The following is a 22,784-nucleotide window of genomic DNA, read 5'->3' as shown; positions in this document are numbered from 1 at the left end:
CTAAGATTTGGATTTCCCCAATAATCTCAAGCTGGGAGGAGATAAAGATTAAAGCCAGAGACCAACCAGAAGGGTAACTTGTCTTTCCGAAAGAGATTTACAAGTTTTCAGAGCGTTTTGCAAGAGAGATTGGAGCCAAAGCAATGGCAGAGCAGGACTGCTTAGCTATGCATAACTATAGCTCTCTACTTATAAAGAAATATCCTATCAGCGCCCCGAAGATGTAGTTGGGTGGGTCATTGTATGGCTTTGTCTTCTGTTTTTTTATTATTGTTTCTTTGGCAATCTTAGGAACACTGGCCAAACCTGGCTTTTTGGGGCTCTGACCTTTAATGATTCTGGTAACTAAGTTCTTCCCGGGGCGTGGATTCCCGACCCGCCGCCCCCCTCCCAGCCCCCCCAACTCTCCACCCCCCCTCACCTCTCCACCCCCCCCCCCCACCTCTTCACCCCCATCCTCCGCCAAGCGTATAGGCGTCCCATCTCTGGCCAGCCAACTAGATGACACCTGTGCCTCCTGCTGCTGCCACAGTGCTGAGCAAAAGCAACAAGTGCTGGCTGGCTGCTGCTTTGTGCGCGTGCGCAACCCGAGACGCCCGGACTACGCCTGCGCAGATCGTCTGTCATGGCCGCTTCCTGATCCTTACAACGAGGTTTTCGTACGGGACTTCAGCCCAGGGTCATGGCGGGTAAGCGCCCGGGAGAGGCGGTGGGACCGGGCAGGACCCGGTTTGAGAGCCAAGCTCCCATCCTGAACCCCAGATTTTCCCCTTCTGTATGGGACCCCTTGGCTTACGTACTGAGTGTGGCAGCCCCTCTTGGTGTGGGATTCGGAAGGGAAGGAGGGTCAGTGACTGGCTTCTTTAGAAGGCAATGGCTAGCCCACAAGTCAGAGTGGCCGCCGGTGGTGGGAGGAGGTCCCTGGAGCCCCAGACGCCACGCAGCGCGCGTGGCCAGCCTTTTCCCTGCACCTCTGGGCCCTCGGTTCTCCAGCTTCCTGGCTTTCCCTTACTCAGCCCCTAATTTTTGATTGTCCAGTGAGATTGCATCTATCTCACCTGCCACGGGGGAGGGAAGTCCTTTCAACCCCACGCCTCCAGTAGACTAGTTTTGAGATCAACACACTGGCTGCAGGTCCTTAAAAAAAGGATTCATGGGAATCCGGCTCCGCGATCCTGGAAGAGCCTAGAACACATGCCTTCTGCCATACAGGAATGAATTTGCAGCCTGTAACCCGGGGCACTTTTCAGCAGTGCCCAGGAGGAACCAGAAACCTCTCCACACCTGACATTTTCTGGTGGAAACTGCACTTGCTATTTCTAAGTAGAGAAACTGGTTCAAGGCCCTTATCCATCTTCCCAGCACACTCTTCTATAACCATGATCCTGTAGTTTACTGTTTTCTGCCGAGTCCTCAGCCAGGCCCCAAAAGAGACAGGAGCACCCCACCCCTACGCCACCGCCTATTTCCAGAATGCTTATTCTCTGGAGAATCCCTTAAAGGAAACTTAGGACTTCCATCTCAGGCCACAGTTCCTGGGAAACCTGCTTAGTTGAGACTTTAGGTGGAAGAAATTGTATAGACATTAGCAACGAATTTACTTCCCATCTCTCTGTAAGACAATTTGGTCTTTATATAATTCCCACTTTCAGAAAAAGCAATGAGCATTCATTCTCTTAGGTGTAATTTTTTTTTCTACCATAGCAGCACATGCTACCCTCTTATACATGTTTAACCTTCCCAAAAATAGCAGAGAGGATTTTTTTTATTTTTTTTTGGGACAAAAAACAAAGCTGAAACACTATAGGCAGACGTCTTGTTTTCCGTCCAGAACTAGGGGAGCCGGTCTACCTCTAACCAATCAGTGGGTGTGGGTTAGGACTAGGCTGTGTTTCCTGTGCCCGGATCTTGTCTGGGTTTTGTTGCCAAAGGTTTTGCGGATGGCTGAGCACCTTCTTTCATTTCGCTCACATGAGTCCACATCGGTTTGCCTGATTCCCAGCCCCGGTTCCCAATGCTTTTTTTTTTTGCTGGCTTAGCATGTTCTGAAGGAAAGAGCCACCCTCCTGCAAGCTGGGAATATGGCTGACATTACAGGGCCAGAGAGCAAAATGATTTTTCTCCCAGGGGCTGAAGCTGGGAGGTGGGAGACCAGCTTACACTCTGTTGTCCAGCCTCGCAGGCCACCAGGCTTCCACTGGTTAGTTCCCTGCGACAGGTGCAACAGTCGGCTGGAAGTTTGTTGTTCCTGTTTGCGACCATTGTGACTCAGATATGGCTTTCTAACTTCTGGTTATGGTGCATGGCTGTATACAAAAGTGTTCCTTGGAGACAGGTAGTGAAAGACCTCAGTAGTAAAAATGTCATGTTGTCTGCAGCTCACTCTTAGAGAGTTCAAGGGAGGGAAACCTGGATAGATGGATGATAGGTAGGTGGGTAGACATAGATGTATTACTAGATGATTGCTAGATAGTACATTATTAGATGGATGGTCTCTTATTAGGTAATTTCTACTATTAGGGAGATGGTCTCTGTTATTAGCTAGATGGTCTCCATTAGGCAGACAGTCTCTACTAGACAGATATATTATTAGCTAGATGGTCTCTTATTATTAGGCAGATGGTCTGTTATATATAGGGTTTCTATACTTTTGTTTGTTTTTTGTTTTTCAAGACAAGGTTTCTCTGTGTAACTCTGGCTGCCCTGGGACTCACTCGCTCTGTAGAGCAGGCTGGCCTTGAACTCACAGAACTCTGCCTGCCTCTGCCTCCCGAGTGCTGGGATTAAAGGCATGTGCCATTACCACACAGCTGGGCCTTTATTATTAAATAGATGGTGTCTAGTATTAAATAGATGGCCTCTATTATCAGGTAGATGGTCCCTATTACTGGATAGATGTTGCAGGAAAAAGTGCTAGCTTTCCACCAGTCCAAGTGGCAGATGTGCTTGTTTATCATGTTGTTTCCCCAGCTTTCTTGACTGTTTGAAAAGTGCTGGTAGTACAGGCTTGTCATCTCGCTAAGATCACAAACTCAAGCTTGTCTGGACTACAGAATAAGTCAAGGCCAGTCTGTCCCAAAATGAAAACAGGGCTGGGAATATAGCTCAGTGACAGAGCTTGCCTAGCCAGTGCAAGGCCTTGGACTGGTCCTCAGCACCACGGAGACAGGAGGGAAAGAGGGAGGGAGGGAGGGAAGGAGGGAAGTGTAAGGGGGGATTGTTCAAGGAAGAGCTCCCCAGCTTCTCTTGGCTGCCTGGTTGGATGACTGGTGTTCTCTGGGACTCACCCTGCTCAGGACTTGCTCTTCCCTCTCAGGTGCATCCCAGAACTAACATGGGCCCAGCCATGGATGAGGTTACCTTCAAAAGTGACACAGTGCTGTCAGATGTCCACCTGTACACCCCCAACCAGAGGCACCTCATGGTGCGGCTGAATGGCATGGGGCAGCCAGGTAAGACCCAGGCCTGGGTGGAACAGCGTGGTGCCTGGTGGAGCCCACTTGACTTTCTCTCTTGTTCTCATATTTCTTCTGGGAGATAAAGACTGGGTTTTTTTTTTTTTTTTTTTCCAAATGTTATTGCAAAAACTGAAAAACAAAATCCACTTGCAGGATTTAATGAGACCTGAAGTTTGTAGTATGTCTCAGTGAACATCTACACCGTTAGCCGCTCTGAAGGTGTGGAGCTGCACATTGGGTTTCATGATTTTCAATTAAATGTTCTCCTCCCACCAGAAACACAAAAATCTGTGACACAGTTAGAACTAGGCCGATGAACTTTATGTTCTCTTTAGTGAATCGGGTGTCTTTTACCTACATTTAGCATGTCGCTTAAGTCCTTCCTTAGCTGAGCACACACCTGTGCTCTCCTGAGCACCTGCTGAGTGCCCATCCTGACTTAGCACAGGAACGCAGAAGTGAGTGAACACATAGTTGATGCAGGATGGTAGCGGGGCTGTCTGTGACTGTAGGCCCCAGGCAGTCAGTCCCCTTCATCCTGTGCCTGGCCGACTGTTCCCTTCTTCCTCAGCTTCCTGTCTTACCTTCTGCACAACCTTGATGATTCCTCTTCCTGCAGCCAAGCATAGCTTCTGAAAGTGTAAACCCAGCCATAGTTCTGCCCTGACTTAGATTCCCCATTGGTCTCCCATGGCTCTAAGGAACATGTGACCTTCTACTGAGCCTACGACCCTTAGCCATTGTGCCCAGCCTAGTCATCCTTCCTCCTTGATCGTTGTGGCCCCCTTCAATAACTGCCCTAATTGGATGAAACATTATACCAGACATCGGCAAACCACAGGCTGTGTGGGCAAATCTGGTCCTGCTTTGTTTTTTACAGATACTATTCTGCTGAAACACCACCAGGCCTGCTTGTCTGTGCATTTTCCTAACTGCAGACAGTTGGGTGGTTACAGCAGAGATCATACGGCTCAAAAAGCTTAGGATATTTGTTTGACCTGCTAAAGGAAAGATTTGCCTTACATGGTTGCCACCGTGTGTCGTGCAAAGTAATGTTTTGTGTCTGTGGCAGGGAGCTCACAGTCTGCCTTTGTTTACTTTGGTGTTTCACCACCACAACCCTTAGATATAAGCCCCCTAAGATGCTGCATTCTGGTTTGTATCCCCAGCACATAATACTGCACTCAGCACAGGCTGATGGTCAGCACATGTTTGTTGAGTGGGTGGGTAGGTGGAGCGATGGATAGATGGATGGGTGGCGGAGAGTGGATAGGTCAGATTAATGAATAGATAAATGGGTAGATGAACAGATGATGGGTGAATGGACAGATAGAGGACAGATGGTGGATGAGTGGATGAAATGAATGAGTGGTCAAGGTGGGTAGATGGATAGATGGATGGATGGACAGTGGTGGATGAATAGTGAAGATAGATGAAGGAGGAGTTAGATGAATAGATGATGGATGGTTGGTTGGATGAACGGGTATAAATGTGTGGATGGATGGATGGACAGATGGATGGATGGACAGATGGATGGATGGACAGATGGGTGGCTGGATGGGTAAATGGGTATGTAAGATGCAGGGGTGAGTAGATGTAGCTGAAAGGTGGTTGGGCAGTTGGTAGATGGGATGTGATACTGTAGGAGCCTGAAGGGGAGTCAAGTAAGTACTAAAAGCCAGAAAGGATCTGTGCAAAGAGCTAAGGAAGGCATCCCAGGAAGAAGACATGGCTACACAAAGGCATCAAGGACTGTCATCAGGTCCCCAGTGTCCCTTGCTCCTCGGTGATGTTCACAGTGCCATTCACCTGGGAGAAGGTGGGAAACAGTGAGGTGTGCCTAATGTACAGTCAGGTGAGGGGACAGAGGAAAGAGGACTGGAGGAGACTCTGAGCCAGCTCCTCTGTTCACTGGCCTTGGCCTTGGCTGGCCTGAGGGTAGATGCCCCCATTCCTGGGATACAAGTGTGGAAACAGGCTCAGAGCCGGCAGGTGCCTGACCCCAGCCCAGTGCTGTACATTCTGAAGTCCTCACTCTTTGTGTCTCTGGCACGCCACCCCTGATACATGCACTCTTACTGAAATCTGTCTCAGTGACTTTCTGGCTACCTGGTGGTGAGGGACGGTCCACGTTCTTGACCTACCCTCCTTAAGAAGCACCTGGTGCACCAACAAGACTGAGTTCGTATCTGGCCTCGGCCACTTAGCAAGCTCGCTCACCCTCTGAGCCTCAGTGTCCGTGTCTGTGAGATGGCTAGTATGCGGTCTTCATGGTGACTCTGCAGTTAACCATGTGACACAGGCCAGGTACCTGCACAGATGCTCACTCAGCAGAGGCTGCTCCACCAGGAGCTGCTGCTCTGGTGGCCTCAGCTTCCCTGATGGTCACTGCTGAGTGCAGCAAGCCTCGCTGCTGAGCCTGTGCGCCCCCACCTGGCCTTATAAATTGTCTCCAGGTGAGCAGGGCAGGTGGCTCAGTTAGTAGGGTGCTTGCTTAGCACACACAGCCCTGGGTTTGAACCCCAGGACCACATAAAACTGGGTGTCTGGGTGTGATTGCGCTTGTGTATGACCCAAACACTGGGGTGTAAAATCAGGAAGCTCAGAATTTGAAGGTCACTCTTGACTATATAGTTTGGGGCTAGCTTGGGCTACATGGGTCCGTGTCTCCAAAGAAACACTAAAGTATCTCCAGCTGTCAGTCATACTTGTCAAAGATGAAGAAAGGGACGAGCACCTGGGGGTTGCTCACTCTGTGTTTCTCGCTTTCAGTCTTCCTGTCCCAGTTCAAGCTCCTGTGGAGTCAGGACTCTCGGACAGACTCAGGGGCTGAGGACAGTGGTCCCAAAGATGTCTCCACACAGGAGACACCTCCTGCTGGGTCAGGAAGTGGCCACAGTCATGAGGATTTGTCCCTCCAGGCTGAGGATGACAACACCATCCAGGAAGGGTTGAGTGTTCCCCTGGACGAGGATGGGGACCTGGATGTGGTACGGAGACCACGGGCTGCTTCTGACCCCAACCCTGCGGAACCCACAAGACACAAGGTACACCCCATGATTCTAGCGCAGGAGGAAGATGACCTCGCGGGAGACCGAGCGCACGAGAGCGGCCCCCACAGCATCATCAAAATCGGTAAATAAAGCTCTTGCCCTCTGGCCCCTGAGGCAATGTCACAGTGGCTGTTGGGACACAGTAGAGCTGAGGGTATCACCCCTGAGTTCAGAGCTAGGAGCAGGCAGGGCGACAGCTGCCAGAGTGTGTTCCACACCTATCGGTCCTCTCTTGCTCAGGACTCCTCAGTGCCTCCCACTGAGAATACAAATGACTCAGTGGAATACCAATGACTCAGCTTAAAAAGCTGGGGCAACACTGTCACCTCTCACCTCCACTGACCGTTATGACCTCAGACTCTTCCGTGGTTTTTTTTGCTTCTAGAATGGGCTACACTTTGGCCCTCGGGTCCTCGCTGCCAACCTCTACTCCTAGCCCATTCCCAAGTGTCCCAGATCCCAGCTCAGGTATCACCTCCTGCTGCTGCTGCAAGTGCCGTTCCTGCCTCCTGCTCTCTTGTTCTCTAAGCCGAGGTGCAGGAGTGAGGGTCAGGACAGCTTGTGAAATGCTTGGCTGGCCTCAGTGCAGACAGGAAGGCACGGGAAACTCAGTAGCCACAATGTGAAGTAGAGGGGGGCTGTCAATTTACAGCAACCTGGACTGGGCCAATCAAACAGGTTGGAGTGGACAATGAGAAGAGAGGATGAGGCCCCAAGAAAGGGGTCTTGGCAGAGGCACTCAGAGACAACACTATGAGTCCTGTTGCCAGGGCTCAACAGGCAGAGCAGGGGTCTAGTGACACACACACCCCCACCCCCCACCCCCGGTGTTGCATGACACTGTTTCAGACCCAAGTAAGGATCCCATCAAAGTCCAACTTGGTGACCCAATGGTGACTTACAGGAGCAGAAATGAGTCCAGACAGCTGCATCAAAGCCCACCCCAGCATGGGTATTGTCTCTCCGAGAGCAACCCTGAGTGCACTGCACAGGACAGAAGTGTATGCGCTTTACTCAGGAGTGACAGCTGCCCACCCCTTGGTCAAGCTTAATCCCTTTAACCTTTATTATGTGTGGGTTTTTTTTTGGTCTTTTGAGACAGGGTTTCTCTGTGTAGCCTTGGTTGTCCTAGACTCACTTTGTAGACCAGGCTGTGACACAGACGTGAGGATAAGTCATAGAGGCTTTACTTGACAAAGTTCCAGAACCTCTGACTGTCCAGCATGATCACTAGACATCCAGAACAGCTGTTGAGGCTTTGCTTGACAAAGTTCCAAAGATCTCCGGCTGATCACCACTGCCCTTAAGTACTATGTATGGTCCAGTGCAATGTTGTTTAGAAATCTGATGTTTCTCCTAAAACTGTCTTTTCTCTTTATTTCTGAGCCCTAAGGAAATTCATACAGGGAAAGCTTTTTCCCACAGAGGATGTTGAAAGAGGGCATCTGGCCAAAGGTTTAAGACAATGATGGAGTTTTTTGCTCCAACTGTGAGCACCAAAGCAGAAACTGCATCTAAGAAAATTAAGACCTGGACATAACAGTACCTGGCTAGATACTGTTCGCTGTAGAAACATTTCTTTAGAATCTGCTTTGAGAACATTAGAAGGTGGGCTTGGAACATCGTGCTTAGAGATGTCTTATAACAGAGGATCCCTTGGCAGTTGGCTGAGCTTGGATAGCACACCTGTTGGTTTGGGTCTGGGAGTAAGTCAAGTTTGTTTTGTTCTGTTTTTTATTACTATTAGAGAACATTTAATTCAAGCTGTCTTGCTTTGACAATCTTGTAAACACAATGGCTTCAGCCCAGGGAAATTTATTATTAAACTTCCCCAAGTATTGTTTAAAAAATAATAATCAGGTTATCCTGACCATTGCTTGAACATTGATTGATTTTGCTGTATGCTTTATTATAGGTTATACAGAACCTTCTGTATTACCTTGTTAAGACTGTTCTCTTATTTTGTCAATTTTTGAATGCCCTATTGATTGTAAAAGATCAAAAAAATCATGATGTAATCTGCAATGAAAAAATGGAATTTCATTTTAATAAAATACTTGAGTTAGCCCAAGGAGAAAAGGGGCAAGCAAGTAACAGACATGAGAGAGTAAGCTAGAGTGAGACAGCATTGCAAGAAAGAGAGAGAGAGAGATGGGGAACAGCAAGCAAGAGAGATAGAAAGGTGTGGAACAGCAAGCAGGAAGAGAGATGGAAAAATGGGTGACAACAAGCAAGGAGTCAGTCAGACAGCAAGCAAGACAGAGACAGATGAGAGCCAGAAAATAAAGTTCTCCTGGGCTTTAAGTCCTTCAGCTTATACCACATATGCCTGAGTCTCTGAGTATTTCTTTTTCCTCCATTCCTCGACCTCTCCTCAACAACTGGTTCCTCTAGCTAGTTGTTCAACCAACAGTTGGTTTCCCTTAACTAGCTGTTCACTGCCTGCTCAATTCTCCACCTCTCTTCTCTCCTCTTCACTGTTCCCAGAGCTGGTCTGCAGGAGCAGCATTTGACCCTAGGTAGATGGTGTCAGAATTGATGGATGACACACCCTCACGGTGTCCTGAGACATGGAGAATTCTTTTCAAGTGTAACAAAACCCATACACATTTGCTGTCTGTCTGTCTGTGTTTGTCCATATGTACACATGCACACATGCATGCTATGGCACACAGAGGGAGGTCAGCGGACAACTCTGTGGAGGTGATTCTCTCCTTCCACCTTTATGTGGGTTCCAGTGCTTGAACTCGTGTTGTCATGCTTGCACAGCCAGCAGCTCTGCCTGAGGTGCCATCTTACCAGCCCCAGGTTTTGTTTTGTCTTCTAGAAGAGTCTCACTCTTCCATCCAAGCTGACCCCAGTCCCCCCACAGGATAGCAGGTGTGAGCCGCCATACCCAGTCTGCCCCTCAGTTTTTGTTATGAGACTATGTGTTTTAGTTTGTGTGTTTAGTTTGGCATGCTCTAGAAACTTCTCTGATTTGTTTGTTTAAACCTCACACAACCCATTTGCAAGCGTTTAGAGCATAATTAGTCCCAGACCAACCTGGGCTGCAGTGTGAAACTCCATCTCAAAAAAAAAAAAAAAAAGGAAAGGAACCCCAAGTGAGTTGTGATGTCATGGCAAAGACTATTTTGCAGGCTTTCTTTTCTCCTTCGTCTCATGTGCCCATTCTTTCCCACCATCAGAATTTTGTTCTGAGATATTTTGGACTTCAGAGTATATAACAATCACCCTTCTCATGAACTTTTTCTTTTAAAAGATACAAATTGGAGCTTACTGTGTTAGCAGCTTCTTATATAGCTGTAAGCATAAGAACATATTTTGGTAAGAGCTATATTATTATTAGCGTGTAAATATATTTCAGTTTTAAAAGGGAGGTTCAAGTAATGTGATGCAGTACTTGAGCTGGGTTCAGATCTGATGTGCCTTGGTTCCGGGACACAAGGTAGTCATCCTTAAGGATATGGGCCACACCTGGCCTCAGTGGTGCTCCTACCTACTCGCACCTGGCCTCAGTGGTGCTCCCACCTACTTGAGCCTGGCCTCAGTGGTGCTCCCACCTACTCGTGCCTGGCCTCAGTTGTGCTCCCACCTACTCGTGCCTGGCCTCAATGGTGCTCCAACCTTCTCCCGCCTGGCCTCAGTGGTGCTCCCACCTTCTCCCACCTGGCTGTGCAGTCCATGCCTCTGCTTCTCTTTTGGTCATTTAACTCTGCCACCCATCTAGCCAGGCTGGCAGACTGCCGCTTTGCCCCTACCTTTGTTTTCTGTCCATTTCCATTTCACCATGGACATTTCTTTCTTGGTTTCTATCCTGTTCAGAGCACACCATGGCCACGCCCCTGGAGGATGTAGGCAAGCAGGTGGGTAGGCCCTGTCCACTTTCTGTGGCCCCTGAGGGTCTCTCCTGAGCCTCAACTCACCGGTGGTTCTTTGTCTTCTTTCTTGCAGGTGTGGCGGGGTGCCCTGTTCCTGGCAGACTATATCCTTTTCCGGAGGGACCTCTTCCAGGGTCGCACCGTGCTGGAGCTTGGGGCAGGCACAGGGCTCGCCAGCATTGTGGCAGCCACCATGGCACACACCGTATACTGTACAGGTAACAGCTCTACCTGGACAGTAGGGAGCGGTGGGCTGCACGGTTTGTACCAACTGTAAAAATGACCAGGTCACCAGGCGCTGGACACTAGCTGCTCCTGATTCCCTCAACACCCAGGCACTACAGTGTCACCCTGTGGCCCTGAGGTCACTGGCCATGCAAGGTCTGGGGCTCTCTCCGCTCACCGTCCAAAGAAGAGCTCCATCTCAGAAAACCCCAGGCTGTCCTCCTCGAAGGCCTCACACACTGGTTTCTCATTATGTCTGATGCTAGAAACAAGGCTTGTTCTTAGGGGGAAAAGTGCAAGGCAAACGATGAAAACACAATTTTATAACCCCCAGAGGGACTCAACAGTATGCAATGTATTAGGCACCTACTGTGGGCCGAAAGAAGTTCCAGAGTGTAAGCAAGCAAGCCCCAACCCCAGGACTCACAAAGAACTTACTTCTAACCACTTATATTTGAATGTGTACACTGTCTTTTGTAGTTTGTTATCTCTTTCCTGTTACATGTTCTCCTTTTTTAAAAGTGTGGGCATGGTTGTTCTTGTCTTGTTTTGTTTTGAAGAGGTCTCACTGTGTCTCTCACTCTATTCCAGCTGACCTGGAGCTCAATATGCATACAAGGCTAGTCTTTTTTTTTTTTTTTAACCAGGCTAGTCTTGAACTCAGAAATACATCTGCCTCCCTCCCAAAGCACTGCCCAACTTATTTTTATATATTATATGGTATATCATATCATTATAGTGTGTGTGTGTGAGTGTGTGTGTGTGTGTGTGTGTGTGTGTGTGTGTGTGTGTGTGTGTGTGTGTGTATCAGATCCCCTGGAGCTGGAATTACACTTGGTTGTGAGCCACCGGATGTGGGTACTGGGAACCAGACTTGGGTGGTCTGTGAGACAATATGACATCTTAACCTTGGAGCCATCTTTTCATCACTCTCTAATACACACTCTTAAGGAATAACTGAATCTCTATAAATAGTTACTATATACTAGGTGAGTGCACACACACACACACACACACACACACACAGAGCCAAAAATCTTGAAAAGTATTGTTTGGTTGGTTTGGTTTCGGTTTTTTGAGACAGAGTTTCTCTGTGTAGCCCTGGCTGTCCTGGACTCACTTTGTAGACCAGGCTGGCTTTCGGACTCACAGAGATCCGCCTGCCTCTGCCTCCCGAGTGCTGGGATTAAAGGCATGCGCTATGCCCGGCCTTAACTAGGTCATCTTTATCAGTATGTTTAGCCCCTTTGCCGAGCACTCTAGCCATCCTTCTCTTTCTCACATATGTCAATCGCAGCAGTGAACACCTTTGTACCTCATCTGCTCATCCATAGAGTGATGCACTGATCCTGGGTGGCAGACTGATTACTGTTTTAATGTTTAAATTTGAAATTACATCAGCCTCATACAGAAGTTCCTTAAATCATTCAGAAGGTGTCATGTACCCCTTCCTCCAGCTTCCAAAGATGCTAACACCTTAAGTGACTGTAGCACAGCAGTCAAGCCATTGGTGATGGCTCTCCATGAAAAACACCGGAGACAGGTGTCTTAACAGCCTATGTGTCATGGTGCGCCCTTCTGTCATTCCAGATGTCGGCACAGACCTCCTGGCCATGTGCCAACGAAACATTGCCCTCAACAGCCACCTGGCTGCCACTAAAGGTGAGGACCAGTAGCGGTGCTTGGGGCCAGGTGGGACTCACCCAGTGGGCCCAGTGTTGGAGTAGCTCCCCTTTGTGCCATGAAGGGAAGATGCCAGGTGTTTCCATGGTGTAACACAGCTTCTAAGCATAGATGACCTTGCTGTGGGCACAGTGGAGCCTTCCTGACAGCCCTGGGCTGACGGTCAGGCTCTTCCACGCATTTGGTGCATCCTGTTAGTGTTACCTGATCACACAGTCTTGAGTCACCCACTCACCTGCCCGCTCCTCTGCAGGTGCCGTCTCCAGGGATGGGGACCAGGACTGATGGATTTGTGTATTCCCTGTGTCTATGGAGTCAGTGACCTTGAGCACTGAAAACATGCGGGAAGAGGAGGGGCATGGGAGAGAGGGCTGAGAGAAGATAGATGTCTGCTTAGATGGTAGGGGTAAGTGGGACAGTCAGGGTGCTTTTCCGCCGTTGGGGTACAGTTTGGGAGTTCTGTGTCTGCTTTTGCAGGTGCCGTGGTTAAGGTCAAGGAGCTAGACTGGCTGAAGGATGACCTCTGCACAGGTGTGTGCTTCTTGCGGTGTCCCCTCGCTTCAGTGGCTCCTCTGTGGCTCAGCTCTGTGGACTAAGTGAGCCACAGAGTCCTGGCTGCCTCTACAGCCCCACATCATGTGGAAGGTTCCCTCCACAGGGTTCTGCGCCCAGCTGTTCTCTGAACACCTGCCACATGCTGGGCCCTTGACTGCAGGATGCTGTTCACACCTCCCAGGGTCACCATGGGGGAATCCTCTCTGAATGGGAGTGGAGAGCAGCGCTCAGAGAGGCCAGGGTGTGGCCCCAAGTCTGTGACCTCTGGGGCCTAAACTGCTTCCCAGAAAGCACAGTGGGTGACTGGGACAGATTCTGAATTCTTCCACAGATGATGTCAGACCCAATGTTTGCTTTTTATACAGCAGCTTCCTTCTTTCCTCTGTCAGTAAGGGAACTCTGAGTAAGCAAGCACCTCTCACCTGCCAAGCATGCCGTGCTGTGAGCCCTTTGACCCTTGACCTTCTCAGCCATTTTCTGAGGGGTTTTAGTGGCCTTTCTGTAAACACACAAAAAATGAAACCCTCACTGGTGGCAAAGGTGCCCCTTAACTGTGTGGCTGCCCCTAAGGTACCATATAGGTCAGTCTGTTTCCAGCCCCATCTCTCTCTTTCCCTCCCTCCATCCCTCCTTCCTTCCTTCTTTCCTTCCATCCTTCTTTTCTAAGACAAAGTCTCATTAGGTAGTCATAGCTGGCCTGAAACTCTGAAGGCCAGGCTAGTCCAGCAGTCACAAAGATCTGCCTTCTTCTGCCTCCTGAGTACTCAGGAGGGATCACCAGGATGTGCAACTCGCCCCGCTCAGGAGGGATCACCAGGGTGTGCAACTCGCCCAGCTCAGGAGGGATCACCAGAGTATGCAACAATGCCCAGCTCAGCCTTGTCTCCAGTCCTGAATGGGCCACTCAGTCTTCTCTTTTTGGTAGATCCCAAAGTCCCCTTCAGCTGGTCCGAAGAAGACGTCTCTGACCTGTATGATCACACCACTGTGCTGTTTGCAGCCGAAGGTAAGATGGTTCTCTGTCGTCCTGTGTGCTTGTCATTACCTGTGTCATAGCATCCCCCATAGTGCCCCAGGCGTACGGGGCACGAGGTCCTTGTGCTCTCAGGCAAGCACAAGGGAAACCAGGAACGTTAAACATTCAGGGTGGCTCCTCAGCAGAGGAGATGGAGACCTGTTTTCTACCCAGAGGCTGGACGTAGTTGACAGCCCGTGGTCTGCGCTGTCTGTCTGTGGGGCCAGGCCACACCCCATCCCCAGACTGTTAGGCTTGTCCTGGACTTCCCCTCCCCAGATCTTTATCTTGAACACCGTTTCTCAGTCAACAGAGCCCGTCCCTAGGGGAGATGTCACACATGCTTTGCAGCTTGGTGACCTCTAGGATGACCTAGGAAGACCACAGCAGACCCTAGGTCCTTAGCTCTAGAACCCGTTCTTATGGAAGAGGTCACATGTGCTTTATAAAAGAGTTTTGATGTAGTCACTTCTTTAGCTTTATTGTGATAAATGCCATCGGGAAACCTTTTCCAAAGTAGTGCTGTGTTTGAATATGTCTAAAATAGCCTGCCCAGGGACAGAGTCTACAAGTTTGAACTGACACCAGCTAAGTAAATTGTGTTGACCTGGGACTTCTTTCTTGCCTCACACGGATCATTACTCTGACATCCCTGGTGCCTCCAGGGACCCCCTCAAACCCTCGCTTGCTCTGAGTGAGTTCTTCAGGGAGATAAATTAGGACCTACCCCGCACTGGGAAGCAGTGCGGGGATTCGGACACAGGACAAGTGGCTGAGATGTCTTTTTAACCAAACCAGACCTAGCCTCCAGGTTCTCCCAGCATCCCTCAGTCCCTACCCGTTACAGGGGATGGCTGGCATACCCTGCCCTCTACCCTGAACTTTCCAGCCGAGGGGCATGGCTTCCTCTCCCCCAGAGGCTCTTCACTGTATAATCCAGACATTTTGGGCCCCTTCCCACTGTACATTTCCTCTCTCCCCACCCCCACCCCCCAACTCCTGTATACACACTTTTTCTCTGTCTCCTGCTTTTTTGTCTCCCTCTGCATGGCAACTTCCCTGACCTCCTCCTGTGAGATCAGTGACCCCACCTGAGAGCTGTCCCCCAATAAACCTGCTTTTATACTTTAATGTGGTTCAGATTGGCTTGAATTTGGCGTCAGCAGAGAATGCCTATCAGGCACCAGCAGCCCAAACAATGACTCATGAAGCATTCGCCTTCATCTGCATAAGGAAGATGACTTTGTTGGGAGCTACTTATGGGCAGACAGTGGCCGCTGTGTTTCCCCAAAGTCACTACCCTCCACTTACCGAGTTCCTCTTTTGTGTGGCAGTCAGTCCACAACAGAACTGACGAAGACCTGGCTTCAGATTATTGCCCAGGGTCCAATCAGTGAAGATGCCTAAAGACTCTGACACATAAAACACGCGCACACATGTACATAACAGGGAAAGTCTCCATCCTTGCCCTTGTAAATGTCTAGCAAACACTGTGCCTCCCTGAGGAGGAGGCTAGCTCTGATTTGCTGTGGTCTGCCCTGTGGAACAGCTAACAGCAGCTTGCTGTGAGAAACTCTAGCCAGGACTTAAAGAACTAGCCTCACTGTGCTCTTAGAGACATCTTAGAAGCGCCTTTCCAGAACATTCCTACCCCCCTGCTACTGTTTGTGATAACAAGGATCTACTGTGGTGTTTCCATGGCCTTCTCCAGAAGGCACACTTCTTCCCTAACACCCTTCTTTCCCCAGTGTTCTACGATGATGACTTAACAGATGCCCTGTTTAACACGCTCTGCCGACTAGTCCACAGACTGAAAAATACCTGCACTGCTATCCTGTCAGTGGAAAAAAGGTGAGCTCTGCCACCTCACAGCTGCAGCCCTCTGCCACCCACAGCTGCAGCCCTCTGCCACCTCACAGCTGCAGCCCTCTGCCACCTCACAGCTGCAGCCCTCTGCCACCCACAGCTGCAGCCCTCTGCCACCTCACAGCTGCAGCCCTCTGCCACCTCACAGCTGCAGCCCTCTGCCACCCACAGCTGCAGCCCTCTGCCACCTCACAGCTGCAGCCCTCTGCCACCCACAGCTGCAGCCCTCTGCCACCCACAGCTGCAGCCCTCTGCCACCTCACAGCTGCAGCCCTCTGCCACCCACAGCTGCAGCCCTCTGCCACCCACAGCTGCAGCCCTCTGCCACCTCACAGCTGCAGCCCTCTGCCACCTCATAGCTGCAGCCCTCTGCCACCCACAGCTGCAGCCCTCTGCCACCCACAGCTGCAGCCCTCTGCCACTTCGCAGCTGCAGCCCTCTGCCACTTCGCAGCTGCAGCCCTCTGCCACCCACAGCTGCAGCCCTCTGCCACCTCACAGCTGCAGCCCTCTGCCACCTCACAGCTGCAGCCCTCTGCCACCTCACAGCCGCAGCCCTCTGCCATCTCATAGCTGCAGCCCTCTGCCACCTCACAGCTGCAGCCCTCTGCCACCCACAGCTGCAGCCCTCTGCCACCTCACAGCTGCAGCCCTCTGCCACCCACAGCTGCAGCCCTCTGCCACCTCACAGCTGCAGCCCTCTGCCACCCACAGCTGCAGCCCTCTGCCACTTCACAGCTGCAGCCCTCTGCCACCCACAGCTGCAGCCCTCTGCCACCTCACAGCTGCATCCTTCACTGTGTTATCATTGCACTAACTGCATCTATCATGCACCTACTGTGTGCTGGGCTGGGGCTCATCCCTCATCTCCATCCTCTCATTTAGTCTGTTTTAAACTCTGCTGCCAGGCACAGCCAGCCTGGTCCCATTTTCAAAAGGAGCAGGGAAAGCTGGGGGATATTGCTGGTCTCCAAGCCACAGTGAAATAGTGATGAGATCAAATTGAGAACCTGCCTGAGACCAAGCACCTTGACACTGGCCCCACTTCCTCTTGTCTTCCACATGCTGAAGCGTTGTCATTAGGCCTACTGTTAGCATCACTTGAACTTTGTTTTTCTATGGAAAGGACATTTTCTGTGTTCCTGTGTCTTCAGCAAAACTTAAAAATGGAAAATTGGAATGATGAATAATAAAAATGAGACTGAAGGGATTCCTTTGTGGGTCACGTCTTTGTGCCCTCTGCTCGGACCCTGCAGAATATCTCTGGGCTTCAGCTTTGCCTTTCCACACCAGACTGTCGTCAAAGCTAAACATTCTTAGGCTCACAGCATTGTTTATCCCAAGCGTCTCCTTCAGACACAGTCACCATAGAAGGAAGGGCCTCAATTTGATCCTTACTCTATAGACCATAAAGAGGAGACTCAGGGCAGATGGGAAACGCTGAATTCTGTAAATGATGTTTAAAGAGTTACTGTTTGCCTGGGCATAGTGGCCACAGCACTTGGAGATGCAGCCAGAGGACTGGGAGACCTTGTCTCAGCATATAAGGGAGAAGAAAGTGTCCGCCTCTGGCCTCCACGTTTATCCATGCACACACATACCCTACATGAACACACACAAACATAAAAACACACTCGTATGCTGCATACACATGTGAAAGAGGAAAAAAAAAGGGAAGACAAGTGAAAAGGTTGTATTCAAGGCAAGTCATTTTAAAGATTCTGGTATTGAAAGGTTCAAATGGCAGAAACAGAAAACGCACACGTGCGTGCGTGCTTTCTCTCTCCCTCTCTCTCTCTCTCTCTCTCTCTCTCTCATCACTCATCTCTGCAACTTCCTGGCAGTGTCCTTTGCTCTGTGCCTCTCTTTGCCACAGCTTCCTGTTCCCCCATCCCATAGATAGTACCCAACCCACAGCACCCAGCCAAGCAGATCTGTCCAGAATTCATTGGTATCAACTGGTGAGGTGATGGGTGTCTGCCTTTCCACAGGGCCATCTTGGCGGGTCACATCAGCTTCCTATACTCACATGTATGAAGTAGAGCCGGTAGCCATTCCAGAAACACAGGCGAGCATGCAGGTTCAGGAAAGACTTTTCTCAAAGACTGGATGCAGAGTAGACACTTAAAGGCCAGCCTCGAGCCACGCACTGAGCAGGGAGCAGGCTGTGAGGATGCAGCAGAGCCCTTCCCAGTCATGATGAGTGTGTTGCTGCTGGTCAATCCACAGGTTCAACTTCACACTGAGACACTTGGACGTCACCTGTGAAGCCTACGATCACTTCCGTGCCTCCCTGGACTCACTGGAGAAGCTAGCTGACGGCAGGCTGCGCTTCATGGTGGAGCCTGTGGAGGCCTCCTTCCCACAGCTGCTCATCTACGAGCGCATCCGGCAGCTGGTAGGTGCAGTCCATGAGGGTGGTGGGAAGCAAAGCAGTGGGCCCGGCCTGCCCTCCTGTCTATAGTCTGTCCAGGAGAAGTCTAACACCATCTGTGATCCCTGGTGGGGGAGGTGTGTGGGGTGTGTGTGTGTGTGTGTGTGTGGTGGGGGGTGTGGTGGTGGGGGTGTGTGGGGGGGGTATGGGGGGGCAGTTGTCAGTCATTCTCAGCAGCCACCCTGCCAAAGACTGTGGCTAAATCTCATGTTCTCTCCCTGTGAGCACTTAAGACTCCAGAGGAAGCTAGAAAGCAGGCATCAGTTACTTTCTTCCTTGCTAAGGCAACATATTTGACCAAAGCAGTTTCAGGAGGTTTTTTTTTTTCTGGCTCCTATGTCTGGAGGGTACAGTCATGGCATGGAAGACTAGGCTACAGGAGCAGGTAGCAGCTGGTCACATTGTGTCCATCTCAGGAACCAGCCTGCACACAGTGACCCATTTCCTCTTCCTCCTACAAGGCTCCGCCTCCCAAAGGTTTCCCAACCAGTGTGTCCAGATGGGAACCAAGTGTTCAGACTCAGGAGCTCGGGAGGAACATTCTAAATTCAAACCACAACAAGGCAGGAGGTCATCTGGGGAGCACTGAGTGGGAGGGGAGGATTGGGGAGTATGGCAGATGATAAGGCAGAGCCAGGTGATGCCTGAGGAAGCCACATGAGGGACAGTTTGTTTTGTATCACGTGCCATCCTAGTCGGGAGGTCATAGCTGCAGGAGTGTGAGGCAGCTGCTCGCCTGCATCCGCTGTCCAGGGCCCCTGCCCTCAGGAAAGTGCTGCCCACGTAGAAGGAGTCTGCCCACCTGAGGTACCGATCTGGGAACCCTGTCACAGCACGCACAGAGGTGTCTCAGTGATCCCAGATCCTGTCCAGCCTTAACCATCGTGCTGATGGCCACATCTGCTCTGAGGACATTGTCCCTCTGGCCAAGCACCAGGGTTCACGCCAGGGTCTTGGCAATCCTCCTGCGGCTTAGCCAGCATGTGCTCAGTGCCTCACGCCTGTCCACTCTCTGGGCTAAGGCACTCAGCGCTTAGGGTCAATTTGAAAACCCAAAATGACCCTGAAAATCACCAGGAGCTGGATTCATAGGAGTCCGTCTGGCATCTTTCGTTCTCTGCCTTTGGCTGTGGAGATCAGGCCTCTTTCTCAGGAGGGAAGAAGACAGTGGCAGAAGGAAGGCCCAGCTTTCTCACATTCCCTCCTTTGTTCCCACTTAGGAAATGGAGCAGCTGCAGACCACAGTGGTTAAGCCCCCCAAATGGCAAGACTGTGGCCACCTTCTGCCATCCCTTTAGTCCCTTGCAGCCATGTGACCCATATCCATTTGCCTAGCTCTGGGCTTGGCTACCCTAGTTGCCAGACCCTCCCAGACAGGAAGAGCCCTGTCCCTGCCCGGTGTCATCATGGATCTGCGCTGTGACTCCTCAGACCCTTTCATTTCTGTGTGTTGCAGGAGCTCTGGAAGATTGTCGTGGAACCGACAGCCTGAGTCCCCTCTGTGACCTATTGGTTATTATCTTAATGCATTTCAAATAAAAACAAACCCTCCCTAGTCATGCACTTGAGATGCTGTCATCTTAAACACAGTGAGTGAGTGGCCCGTGCATGTCCCAAGCTGGCTTCCTGGGGTCCATCACTACCTGCAGCAGTAACCCTCACCCCCCAAAAAAAGCTCAGCATGGCGGCTTAGTTGGCTCACACTTGTCACACAGCTCCCAGGTGCTCCCCAGCCACTTGGTCAAAGTCAGCTAATGCTCTGTCTGCACTTCGGTTATTTCCATGGTGCATTTCCCTACGGGGCGGGGCCATGTCTCTGTCATCACTTTTCACTCTGCTAGTAGGACTAGCCACTTGCAAAGTGTACCAGATCCTGGGACCCATTGAATGTTATATAGAGGTGGACTGAGATTTAGCCCGATGGGGTGCTTGTCTAACAGACAGGCAGAACCCTGATTTCGTCCCTAGGGCCACATCAAATGGATGTGGGAGTACATAGCTGTAATACTGGTGCTGTGTGATATGCACCAAAGAAAACTACCCTGACACAGGCTCAAACCACTAGAAAGGCTTAATTAAGCTGGGTATGGTGGTACACACCTTTAATCCCAGTGTTCCAGAGGCAAAGGCAGGTAGATCTCTTGAGTTCAAGGCCAGCCTAGTCTGCATAGCAAGTTCCGGGACAACCAGGGCTACACAAAGAACCCCTGTCTTGAAATTTTTATTTTTAAAAAAAATTAGCCAGCCAGTGACTACAATGAGTGTTTGGGACCCACATGCCTTCCTGAGCCTTCCTCAGGGTGAGCTTTTAAGCACAAAATCCACATCCTGGCTTGACACACCTCAGTTAGCAAGAACATTTATCCAGAAGTGGAGCTACAGAAGCCAAAAGACAAAGTTAGTACTTCCTCAGAACTATGGCCTTCGTCGGATTAATATTTGTTCTCATTTTGGTAGATGTTGGTGTCTACATGCTGGGTCCCAAGGCCTGGGTAGCGTTTCCATCATGGCATCAGTTGTGCCAAGGTCGAGGCAGAATGAAAGTTCAAGGTTGGGCTGGTGAGATGGCTGCTTGTAGCAGAGCGTGAAGACTGAGTTCAGATTCCCAACACTGACATAAAGTGTAGGCACAGTCCTGCACAGGAAAACGGGGACAGCCAAAGGCAGGTGGATGGCTGAAGCTCATTGGCCATCCAACCAAGCCAAACCAGTGAGCTCTGGTTCTGTGAGATCCCCACCCCACCCTGCCCATGTAAAGCCAACCCTTGAAGCTCATTGGCCAGCCAGTCTAGCCAATTCAATGAACTTCAGGCTCAGTGAGACACAATAAAGGCAGAGATCAGCAGAGGAGAGACACCCAGCATCAACCTCTGGGCTGCACGCGCACACACACACACACACACACAGATGCACACGCACCTGTATGCACATATACATGTATCCATACTAGCGTCAACATATACCATAACAAATAAAGTAAAATGTTCTTCAGAATGACCCTCAAAGGACCAGGCATGGCAGCATGCAGTTTTAGTCCCAGCACTCGAGAGACAGAGGCAGGCGGAGCTATGTGAATTTGAAGCCAGCTTTCTCTACATAGAGTTCCAAGACAGCCAGGACATAGGGAGACCCTGTCTCAAAAAATGAAGGAGGAGAAAGAGAAGAGGAAGAAGACCAGGAGGCCCAGTGAGTGACAATTCCCTAATGCTCTGAGGATCAGCCCCTTTGTGTAATTGTCCCCAAACATTAGAGTGGCCCCTGCTTCTTCACACAGCTCATGAGGCAGGCCACTGTATGTCTTAGTCATGTGTCCTAAGAGCTCCCTCCTGACGCAGCCCAGAATTGCTCTTGGCTGTAATTCACAGCGCCATTGGGGCTTTACATCCCAGTCAGCCTCTGTGTTTTACAGCCTCCAGAGAGCCTCTGCCAGAGCTTGCTTGCAGTGATATTTCAGAATCATCAAACCATTGAGATACATGCTAGGTAATTAACCCAGGTCACTGGACACATTTTTTTTTTTCTTGACACATTCTAACATTTTCAGAGAAATATATAGCACAAGGAGATGAGGTGGGTGTTCAACCATAGCCTGAGCAGAAATTTGTTCAAATCAACAAATGGTGGTGCTATATCCCTCTCCTCCCCCACCACCTTCTCAGGTGACGTGTATGGATCAGCAGGGGTCCAGGTGCTACCTACCATTTCTAACCTGGCTCCCGCGCAGGGCCCCACTCTGCAGTTAACTACGCCCGTGGCATGATGCTCCATGACTGGTCCAGAGCACATGGGCGGGCTGCAGTGTGTCATTCTTCATAACAAGCACACTCAAGGGATGGTGATTTGAGTCAGTTGCCAGAGTGCTTGCCTATCGCGCATAAAACTGGGCACATGTCTTTAATCCCAGCACTGGGAAGATAGAGGGGAGACAATCAGAAGTTCAGGGTCAGCTTTTTCCAGACAGGGTTTCTCTGTGTAGCCCTGGCTGTCCTGAACTCACTTTGTAGACCAGGCTGGCCTCAAACTCACAGCAATTCCCCCTGCTTCTGCCTCCCAAGTGTTTTTGTTTGTTTTTTTGTTTGTTTGTTTTTTGTTTTGTTTTTGGTTTTTTTAATTGATTAAAATGATAAAGTATTGGGAGGCTAAAGCAGGCAGATGTCAAGAGTTCTAGGACAGCCTGATCTACATAGTGAATTCCAGAACAGCTAGGGCTACACAGAGAAACCCTGTCTGAGAGGCGGGGGTAGATTAAAAAATAAACTTACTACACGCTACAAAAGCTGTCCTCTACCAAGTGACAAGTTTCAAGACGTGAGTCAAAATAATCATATGGCTCTGTAGCCAATTTAGAGAAAAATAATTTTGGCCCAAAGATTCTAGGAAGACTTGAAGAAAGAAGTTGGTAAACCACTTCTCAGGTGAGTTTGGGCCTACAAGAGCCTGGACTCAGCCATATTCTGAGACCCAAAGTACATAGACTGATTCAGCCCTGGGCCGCCTCCTCCATCACTCAAAGACCATAAAGCCAGGCTGAGATAGAGACCCCTGGAATTGGTGTTTCCATTCACTTCCCCGCCTGATACTATAGTCATTCTACAAATGCCTAGCAGAATCTTTG

At 50.2% G+C, this 22,784-nt stretch overlaps 1 protein-coding gene across 1 annotated transcript; it reads left to right on the top strand.

Annotated features, from left to right (window-relative positions):
* Positions 1–532: 532 nt before the first annotated feature.
* Mettl22 (methyltransferase 22, Kin17 lysine) lies at positions 533–19,732 on the top strand. Its single transcript, XM_051167649.1, has 11 exons — positions 533–689; positions 3,317–3,452; positions 6,231–6,593; positions 10,337–10,377; positions 10,466–10,610; positions 12,208–12,279; positions 12,778–12,831; positions 13,781–13,861; positions 15,619–15,721; positions 17,965–18,133; positions 19,626–19,732. The coding sequence occupies exons 2-11, from the start codon at positions 3,335–3,337 to the stop codon at positions 19,659–19,661; spliced, it is 1,182 nt and encodes a 393-aa protein (XP_051023606.1). The 5' UTR covers positions 533–689; positions 3,317–3,334; the 3' UTR covers positions 19,662–19,732.
* Positions 19,733–22,784: the final 3,052 nt, after the last annotated feature.

This window comes from Acomys russatus, chromosome 25, assembly GCF_903995435.1.
Source record: "Acomys russatus chromosome 25, mAcoRus1.1, whole genome shotgun sequence".
Classification (NCBI taxonomy): domain Eukaryota; kingdom Metazoa; phylum Chordata; class Mammalia; order Rodentia; family Muridae; genus Acomys; species Acomys russatus.
Note: the sequence above shows the minus strand (reverse complement) of the source record. Positions and strands in the feature narration are given on the sequence as shown.

Excerpts from the sequence above, each read along its gene's own strand:
- Mettl22 (XM_051167649.1), top strand. The coding sequence starts at position 3,335 with ATGGGCCCAGCCATGGATGAGGTTACCTTCAAAAGTGACACAGTGCTG. Across the intron at positions 6,594-10,336 it reads CCACAGCATCATCAAAATCG|AGCACACCATGGCCACGCCC; the intron begins GTAAATAAAGCT and ends TATCCTGTTCAG. Across the intron at positions 15,722-17,964 it reads ATCCTGTCAGTGGAAAAAAG|GTTCAACTTCACACTGAGAC; the intron begins GTGAGCTCTGCC and ends GTCAATCCACAG.